The sequence below is a fragment of the Diadema antillarum genome, unplaced genomic scaffold (genome assembly GCF_040938485.1).
Source record: "Diadema antillarum isolate AM-2024a unplaced genomic scaffold, OU_Dant_1.0 seq00001274_RagTag, whole genome shotgun sequence".
Classification (NCBI taxonomy): Eukaryota; Metazoa; Echinodermata; class Echinoidea; order Diadematoida; family Diadematidae; genus Diadema; species Diadema antillarum.
This window is the reverse complement of record NW_027272055.1, coordinates 752,753-762,500: the sequence shown is the minus strand read 5'-3', so window position 1 is coordinate 762,500 and position 9,748 is coordinate 752,753. Positions and strand designations below refer to the sequence as shown.

Genomic DNA, 9,748 nt, shown 5'->3' with positions numbered 1-9,748 from the left:
CCTGAATGTAAACTTTTGAAAATGACTCGACAGATTGGATGACTCGTGTAGACAATCTACAGAGAAGAGTAGTTAGGTGAGGGAATACTGAATTCCTTGCGAGCATGAAAATTACATTGTGCATTGCAGTATTACTTTATTTCCAGTTTCTTCGTACGTACTGCCATAGCGCCATCTGTGGCATATGATAGTTAATGAGTGAATTTCGTCGTGGGGAAAGAGGTCGGTGCGTGGGTGGTGAGTCAGCTAGCTTATGAGATGACCGAGTATACTTGACCGGAGGTTGACCATTAAGTAGGGCACGCCCTTGACCGTGCTTGGGGAGAGTCACTCCAGGCGATTTGATCCAGTTACCGTTCATTCTATTTTCCCATGAAAACTATAATCTGTCAACGGTCAGCATCAGGTCAGCGCCTTATGTTGGATGTATTTGTATAATTATTTTTTTTCCACAATAATGAAGACCCTTGGTCAAAATCTGACCTCCTTTTCCTTAACCACCGGTCACATCTTTCATTTTCCAGATGGAACCAGGGCAAGCAGCGTCAAAATTGTTTTTGCAGAAAGCACCGACTTCTTTGGGAGAATAACGCTTTACAAGCTCGACATTCTGGGATCAGCATTATGACGAAATGGGGGAAATGCAAGATAATTATGTACGTGGAGATTGCATACAAGCACCAGAGTTCCACGTGATATGACTTTTGTCGCTTGTTGGTTCCAGTGTTCGCGGAACACGTGCCACGGGCGTGGCTTTACAGTCTGCGATCATGGGCCCGAGATAGACTGGTGCACTGAAGCCATCTGGTCTTTATCAGATCTTCATATTCTGTTATCATTATTGTCCCGTGTTTCCGTTTAAATTAGTTAATGCAGTTGCCACCAGATACTAGTATCTAATGGTGCTATTTCCACACCGTTTCCTCAATCTTTTCATCATGATCGTCCTCCTTGTAATTTCCGGGGGTTTTCTTTTTCCCATTCCCGTTTTATATTTTCGTCTTTGTTTTCTTTATGCAATTGTATTTCTATTTCCTTTTCCATTTCTTGTTGTGGACTATTCTATCATGTTCTTTTCCCATTTCATTCCTCCTTTTCTCAACTGTCTTCCCTGACTTGTTCCTTTTTTTTCTCTACGTTTAAGTTGGTAAGCGTGAAGTCAGCAAGAAACATTCCACCACTCAATTTAACAGCAAGAACCAGGGGGGGGGGGGGGCGAATGAGAGAGATTCGATTCTGTACGAAGCCATGGCAGGGAAAGAGGAAATTATTGTGCCTAGATACCGGCAGGTATACGATTGTTATTGTTACATGTTTTACCCCAATCTTAGTCTGTCTCTCCTCCTCGTCACTCTCCGGCTTATATCAACCTTAAAAAATAAAACCTTTTCCCATCATTTGTAATAATACTTTTTTATTTCTTTCGCAACTCAACTGTAATGAATTCATTGTATTACCGTCGAATCAGGTAGTTCGCAACATAGATTCCACGTAAGATGTTTATGATGGTGGTTTGTATTTTGGCACAGGAGGGAACAAAATGATGGTTAAAAGAGAATCTTGTGGAATTATACAAGTTAGTATAAACATGTAAACGTACCTGTCGAATCTGATATTGAAAGCGTGGAAGCTATCAAGGATAGTACAGAGTGTAGGCATACACGTCCTAGGAACGGGTCCAGGAATTCCGTAAAGGAGAGGCGCCTCTGCACTGAAAATTAAAGGGGGCACACGCACCCCCCCCCCATTTTTTTTTATTTCTTTTGTTTTGACCAGAAATAAAGAGGGGCGCGCGCCCGGTGCGCCCCCTCTGGATCCGTCACTGCAGTGATCCTGTAAGAAGGCGTGTATCATCATCTTCATCCTTTGAACATGGTGAAACAACTCAATTTGCGTTGTATTTTCAAAAACCAAGAGCTTTTCCGTAGGTGACGACATTATTACTTGTTTTATTGTGTTAATTATGATTTGGTCTTTGTAATTACCATCAACAGCGTTCTCATGAAATATTCAGCGCCATGATGGCGATATTGTTATTATGAAGAGGATGCAAATATATTAATCAATTTATTTCTTATGCATATTGTAGTGCTGTAATAATTCTTTGCCTGTGTCTTTGCCTTTTTGTGACTCTGTCTTTGCCAGTGTGCATGTGTAATCGTGTGTGCTTGCGTGGAATTCTTATACACGTATACCTACCATACCAGTTCATGACAAATGCACATGAAAATATATAGGATATGAAATGTATATTTAGAGAACATGTTTACGATTTATATTCACAATATCTATGTATATAAAAGAGAACAAAATGTTTTGTACAAAATTATTTGGCAAATATTCCTACAGTTATCTATTTAATTTTAGTTGATCTGTGATGTGAAATGAGAACGAGCTGTTCAGTCCTGCATAAGTGAGCACACATTAAAGACACAAAATTTATGGTTGCTTGGCAAAAGTCAAAAGAGTAAGTTTTGGAGCATAATGCGGGACGTTCTGCTTCTGGTTTATGTTGAATGTTGAAATGATGTCGCTGTTTTATCAGCCATCATTTTGAGCCCCTCACTCCTATCCTGATTCTTTTTGTTTGTTTGTTTGTTTGTTTGTTTTTTGCCAAGTCAACATACTTCAGAAACGTATTAATTGAAAGCGAGGGAATATTAAAGCAGAGGAGTGAAGGTTTAGGTGTGAATTTTCTTCAATGATTTTTCTCCACATACATACTAGGGCCTATATGAAATTTGTAAGGTCACAACTGCTGATCTGTGATATGACAAACATGTCCCGTGGTTCCTTTATCGGACATGATAATACTGTTTGTTCAATTAATCAGCAGTTGCGATTTTGCAAATTGCATCTGTAGAGCGAGACAAATTGAAGAAAATTCACACCTCAAGATATTAATTCTTTAAACGTGAAGATACGAAGATTTTTCCAAGGCACGTTTCCTTTGTGCAATTGGGGGATGTGAGACATAAAGTCATTGCACGAAAACACTTGAGAGCGTATCAGGGCTGCCACCCCCCCCCCCCCCCCCCCCCAGGCAATTACCCCCCCCCCCCCCCCCCGGGCTAAATACTGGTTAGTGATAAGGTTCGGAGCAAAGATTATAGGGTTAGGGGTAGGTTTAGGGTTAGAGTTTGGGATAGGGTTAGGATTAGGTTCGGGATTAGGATTAGGGTTAGGGGAAGGGGAAGGGTCCGGAGTAATTGTCCAGGGAGTAATTGCCCTTTAGATCCTATGAGAGGCATGTGAAATAAACATCCATGCATGCTTTTTTTTTCTTATCCCGGGTGGATATAGCACTTGTTGGAAAGGAAATGTTCATGATATTTTATATACTTTAATCGCATATACAGAGGAAAAGATTTGTGATATTATTCACTATTTTGATTGTGTCTATCAGACCTATCTGTCTGTTAGTGTGTGCCAGCAGTCTTATAACAGTCATAGAACACACCGTTCCATATTGTTATGACAATGTAAAGTCTATCGGTTTATGTTCGTTGGTTCACGTCTGGTTATAAAAGTCACGTTCCGATACCGTATGATAGAAAATACGTCTTATCTGATAATATCTATCTGATTAATCGATGGTAAACAAAATCAATGTTTCAGCCTTTGCAGTATGGCATTGTAATGTTAAAAACAATATGTTACAAAATCGTATTATCTCGAAGTGCTGGAGGACTTTCGCAGTATCTCTTGATGTCCTAATGTTAAGATGTCTAGACATGTCAGAGTCTGACATTATAGAACATTGCTCCGATGTTATAGATAAGCATTGTCAATATCACCCTTCAATCTATGTGTATTTCGGTTGCACGCACGCACACACAAACATAGGCCTACATACAATTTTGGACTCCATGCCCTGGGACAGCCGAATGCAATTTATGAACCTTCGTGCATGAATCCGATGAGAATACGTTTGCCTTGTACATTCGTATTATGACGAAATGCCTCATATTTAATGGCAAAATACAATTTTTTACTGAAATAAAATTCCTTGTCAGAATAACTCCTAAGCATACTTAATTTTCACTATAAAAGATAATATGTTATGTAATGACAGACCGTATAGCATGAATGTGAACTCTGGAAGGTGGGTATGACAACATAATAAATAAAAGGAAAGGTATATACGCAAAGGAACATTACCGGATGCATGGATCACATGCATGGTATGTGCTTCTCCAATAATTGTTTCCGGCTATGTGCATAACACGATGTAGACATGTGCCAGGCAAATTACACGAAAGATTGACGCTTGATAGCCCCCAATAACAGACGTGCAGGACATAAAAAACAAAACGAAATAGCAATACAGTTGTATAATGATCGCTGACAAAGTCACCTTCGGTATTTCATCCTCTGCGGGGTTTCCATTTGGCTGCTCGTGCGGGAAGAAAAAGGAAGGAAGGCATAAACAAAGAAAGTCAGTGATTAAAATATCTTATTTTCTTTCTTGAAAATGAAAATGAAAGGTTCTGGAACACATCAGGGAAAAACATAAAGTGTTTCCCTCTCTCTCTCTCTCCCTCTCTCTCTCTCTTTATTGTCCTCGTATAATACCAGTTTGAACAAGATTTAAGCGAGAATTCAGTTTTTCTGAAGAAGCCGAGTGGAATGGTTATCGAGTGGCTTTTTTCTCTTCTTTTTTTTTCCAGAGCGGATCAGTCTTGATGTGTTTAAAGTATCTCTCAAAGATGAAAAAAAACCCCCTTGTAATCCATAAAAGAATATCAATATGGAAAATAAGTGATTTCGTTATCTATAGGCAGTATCTTCAAGGTGTGATAGTATAGGACCTACATTGTATTATGTGGTGACCTCTGATCCAACACCTGACCCTTCTAAAAATGTTCATGCTTTTTATAACTCGTTCCATATACTGACCTCTGAAATCCCCATAAACTTAATACACGGTCCACCAGGTTCGCGTATGGAACGGATTTATTCTCGATGAGAGACAATAAACGATTCCATAAGTCTTGGATTCGATCACAACTTCGCCTTCTTTCGGCAATTCCACCCCTCCAGTCGATGTCCTTCATCCATTTGAACTCGGTACAGTCAGGTTCGAGATCCAATGTTCCTGAATGCCCTCTAACAAGGTCAGGGATGTTACCCCTCCAGATTTAGGCAAACATAGTACGTCGACGGAGACAAGAAGGTGACTTTCAAATCAATGACTCACACACACACACACACACACACACAGTGATCATTAATGGATTCCTCCGATCTACCTGTACTTTTTGTTTTCTTTTAGGTTAACACGCCACTTTTTTCATCGATCAACAGGAAATAGTACAATGCCTCAAGGTGATATTTGGTCTGTGCTGCTACGCGGCTTATCACTAATATCAGAAGCTATCGCATTCAAGATGTATGATATAATATTATGTAGGCCTATTAAGTATTATACGCTTCTGTTTGCATTTGATAATAATGATGAAATCACATCGTTTGTCAATGTCAATATAGACTAATCACTGTCTGATCAAACACAATTAACCGGAGATCTCAAAACAAGTCTGAGAGCAACTATACAATCATGTATTGATACGTGGAATGTACCTGTATACCTTGATTCAATAAATGCCTTTGCCATGTTTGCGTGCGTGCAGATTTCGTTTCTTGCCGCGTGGTATGCGCGTGCGCCTGCCGTGAAGGTTGACTTTTTATTTTCTTTATACAGCAAAAAGAAAAGAATTATGAAGAAAAAGAAGCAGACAATATTCGCTGATGCAAACTTAGGTAATGAGATACTTGGGCTGTGGGAGGAGGATACGGAAAATGTGGTGTGAATAGAGGATTTTTGTCGCGTGATGGTGGTGGTGATAAAAAGTCGAAACTGCAGTCGTAGACATTATGCAACCAGAATGTGACATTGACTTAAACGTTGGCGAAAATAATCACGCATTGCGGTAATGGATGTTTTCGTTTTAACCCTTCCCAATAACCGCATTTACGTGACAAAATACGCAACCGCATGATTGTCTGTTTGTTTGTTTGTTTTTTAATTCAAACATTCGAGTTCTTTCGTTTACAATGATTGCTGGCCTTGAAAATGATCATCTGGAAAAAAAAAAAGCACAAATATGCTCTTACACACGTTCAGTTATGTGTGTGTGTGTGGGGGGGGGGGGCGTGTCTGTTTTCTCATTACACGAAACAGAAAATAGGAGACACGTAAGAAAAAAAATCTGATGAAAGAAGAAAGATAATGCAGAGAGTATTAAGAACTGAAAAAGATGACGCGCTTTACGAGGTAAATCAGAAGTTGATGAACAAGAAGAAGGATGAAAAGAAGAAGAGGATCGAGAAATAGACATTATGGGAAGCATTATTGCAGCGTATTCAAGATGGCGGTAGTAATGTTACAGAGATAGTATTGATATATACGCTACAGTATAGCTATGCCTCCCCCCCCCCCCCCCCCAAAAAAAAAGTGATGTAGTGATGATGATGACGATGATGATGATGATGATTATAACGACTTCTGCTCTTGTTTTGTCATCAAGTATTCTGTAGGCCCTATATATTCGACTAAAAGTTGAAATCAAAATCACATAATATGATTAGGAACATAAAACTAGAAACACCCGTAACCAAAACTTTCTTTGTTTATCAATACTGTTCCTTAATGATGGTGTATACGTCTACTTATATGACAATTTGATCTATATTATAATTGATATTATCAGCAGCGACTCCAACTCTCCTGCTTTGAGGACACACCGTCTTCGCAAAATCTCCCGCTTTCCCGCTTGAGTTTGAAAATATATCGCGCTGTTCCTGTCTGTCTCCATTTAGCTTTAGCTGCATTTTCTCTGGCCCAAGTTCAGTTCTGTCATATATCATGTACAATAATGTAAACAAAATAAGTTACAATGTAAGATAGCACCAGAGAACATCAACAAATCAATAGCCTTCAAATAATCAGGGCCCGCTTGAGGGCCCTGGATCCCCGTCGCAAGGGACGTCACGTTTCGCGCTCATGCACGTGTTCGCACGATCAGAGTCTCCAGTTTGCAAGAATAAAGGTTTGATTTCAAATAATTACAGTAGGATATTTCTCAATTTTCACGAAAATGATATTACGTTCTTGAGCAGTTTCGGCTCAAAAAGCATTATAGGGAGAATCATTAATGATGTCAAACAATAATTCGAAGGGTTCTATAACATTAAGTTTAACGCTATACACACAAGTGATAGCATGTGTAGTGTGGTGGTATAGTGTGCTGTTGCGAACTGTCACGCAATCAAAAAAAAAATGGTCAGGCATCTTTAGCTGATGGTCCTAAAGGGCAGTCATACAAGCAGTAGCAATGTTTGCACTTGATTACAAATATTTATGTAGCATACTGCGAGGTATAATTATATCATATAGTGATGATAGTATGTATCACAGTAAATGTTTAATAATAACAGTAACTTCTGTAGAACACTTTAATAGTATAGTATACCACTGATTATGGTATCATTATGCTATACACATTATAGTAATGGTTGTAATCATATCTCTATAAAAAAAAATCGAGTGAAGATATTCACTCTTAAAGGAGTGAATATAAAAAAAGAGTGAATTTAGAGTGAAATTGGAGTGGAATTGGAGTGAATTTTGAGTGAAAATGTTCATTTTCACTCGTTTTGGAGTGACCTTAGGGATAACTCCTAAATCTTCGAGTGATCCCTGAGGTCACTCCAAAATGAGTGAAAATGAACATTTTCACTCAAAATTCACTCTAGTTTCACTCTAAATTCACTCTTTTTTGTATTCACTCTTTTAAGAGTGAATATTTTCACTCGATTTTTTTTTAGAGAGTAATTGCCACATTGATTAATTCTATAGCAATGATATTTAATTAAGAGCAAATAGTAATAGTGCAGACAAGATAGCAATGATTTAGGATATCAATCATTGTCTCAGTCATTGTGTTTTAGATGAATTTTGTGAGAAGAACGTTTCAATGTCAAACAAAAAGCATCTTGTTTTGATAATCGTAAACAGAGAATCCATTTACAAACGACCGTGAGGTGTTACAGGTCATTCGACTTTGAGCTTGGATATTGCCTTCCATAGACTAGATAAAAGACTACGTAACGTTATAGATTCTTCCTCTTTACTTCTTTGCACATTCAGAAAAAAAAAGTGAACCTTATTAATAACCCTCCTTCAGTTCGTCCTTCTCTTTATTCTTTGAAGCTATGCGTGCCTGCTTTCCAACGTGTTAGCATTGTACTTTATCACAATGAGCAAGCGGAAGAAGAAATAATGAAGATTATAAATAGATAGTGAGCTATACAACCTGAAACACAGTCCACGGTCAATCTTACACTTGTAGAATAATCATTTTCCGGAAAAGAAAACAATATCCCCTCTGTATGAGGGTGCATGGGAATGCTTTTGTTGAATTTCGTCTGAAAGACATTTCTACAGATCAACTTAAAGGGACTGTACATTCCTAGTTGGGTGAGGATTTATCTTTTAACGTTTTGCGAGATATTCACCACACTATGAGATGTCAAAGAGCATGCAATTCTAAGGGGTATCAAAAGTTTATTTGATGAAAATCGGTTTTGAAATGGCTGAGATATCTAAAAACAATGTGAAACACAGAGATCCTAATAAAAGGCTTGGTCTGGATCACCTTTTATCATTGTCATTTTTTTTAATGTCTCAGCCATTTTGAAACCAATTTTCATCAAATAAACGTTGAATCCTTCTTAAAATTACATGCTCTTTCATATTTCATAAGAGGTTTCTCATTATCTCACTTAGGAATGTTATCAACCTGAATCCCCACCTCTACCAGTACTGCACAGTCCCTTTAAAGTCAAATTGACGTTTTGATACTAAACAGACAATCCATTTACTCTGACTGATGTATAAATGTAGGTTATTTGACTTTTAGGGATATTGGCAAGAAAAATATGATACATACGTAGATCACATAACGTGCTTTAGGAGTCATTTTTGTAACTATATGTATCGTGGATTCTTTCTCTTTACGTTTATGCATTCAGGAAAAAAATAAACTTCTTATATTAACGAGAAACTGAGGTACCACATTAGTTTATATTTATTCAATTCGGCTATTTTTTTTTTGAAACCATGACTGTCCAATTCAGAGCTATAAGTCCTGCTTTCCAATTGATTAACGTGTAATTCATCACAATGGACACGAGAAAGATGAAAAATACTCAGTAACGAAGATGAGGAACAACATCAAGCAAGAAACTGGAGGATGCAACCGGCGACCTTTTGATGGTACTGTTAGAATTTTTTTCAATAAATAAACGAAAAAATCAAGATGACTGGACATTGACATGCCAGGGTAATGGAAGAATTTCACAATAATGATTGAGGGAATGGAAAGCGACAGGATCAAACTTGAGTGATATTCTATTTAGTCACGTTTTAGCCATTGGAACTCTCGTATTTATTGTACTCATTCCACGAATCGTTATAAGAGTTACTTTTTAGATGGATGTACGGATGCAGATCAGTGATTGTCATGGTACGAACCATGTAGCTTTTCGATCATGACTGGGTGTAGATATATTCACTATTATGTTTTCCCCTTTCCCCCTTTCGCAACCTCTCGAGCGGAAGTGTGTACTAACGAATCCAGTAAACAAGACGTTCAGAGCGGATGTGACTCTATTGTTACTGATAGCGTAGCGATCATGAAAAGACGAGGCATTTCTCGGCCAATGTTCTTTAAGAAAGTACTTG

At 38.1% G+C, this 9,748-nt stretch overlaps 1 protein-coding gene across 1 annotated transcript in view; it reads left to right on the top strand.

Annotated features, from left to right (window-relative positions):
• The window catches only part of LOC139745538 (nuclear receptor 2C2-associated protein-like), a 5,969-nt gene extending 4,770 nt beyond the window's left edge, over window positions 1-1,199 (top strand). The window contains exon 4 of the mRNA XM_071655928.1: window positions 509-1,199. Coding sequence (XP_071512029.1) covers window positions 509-628 — 120 coding nt within the window. The 3' untranslated portion in view covers window positions 629-1,199. The remainder of the gene's footprint in view (window positions 1-508) is intronic.
• Window positions 1,200-9,748: the final 8,549 nt, after the last annotated feature.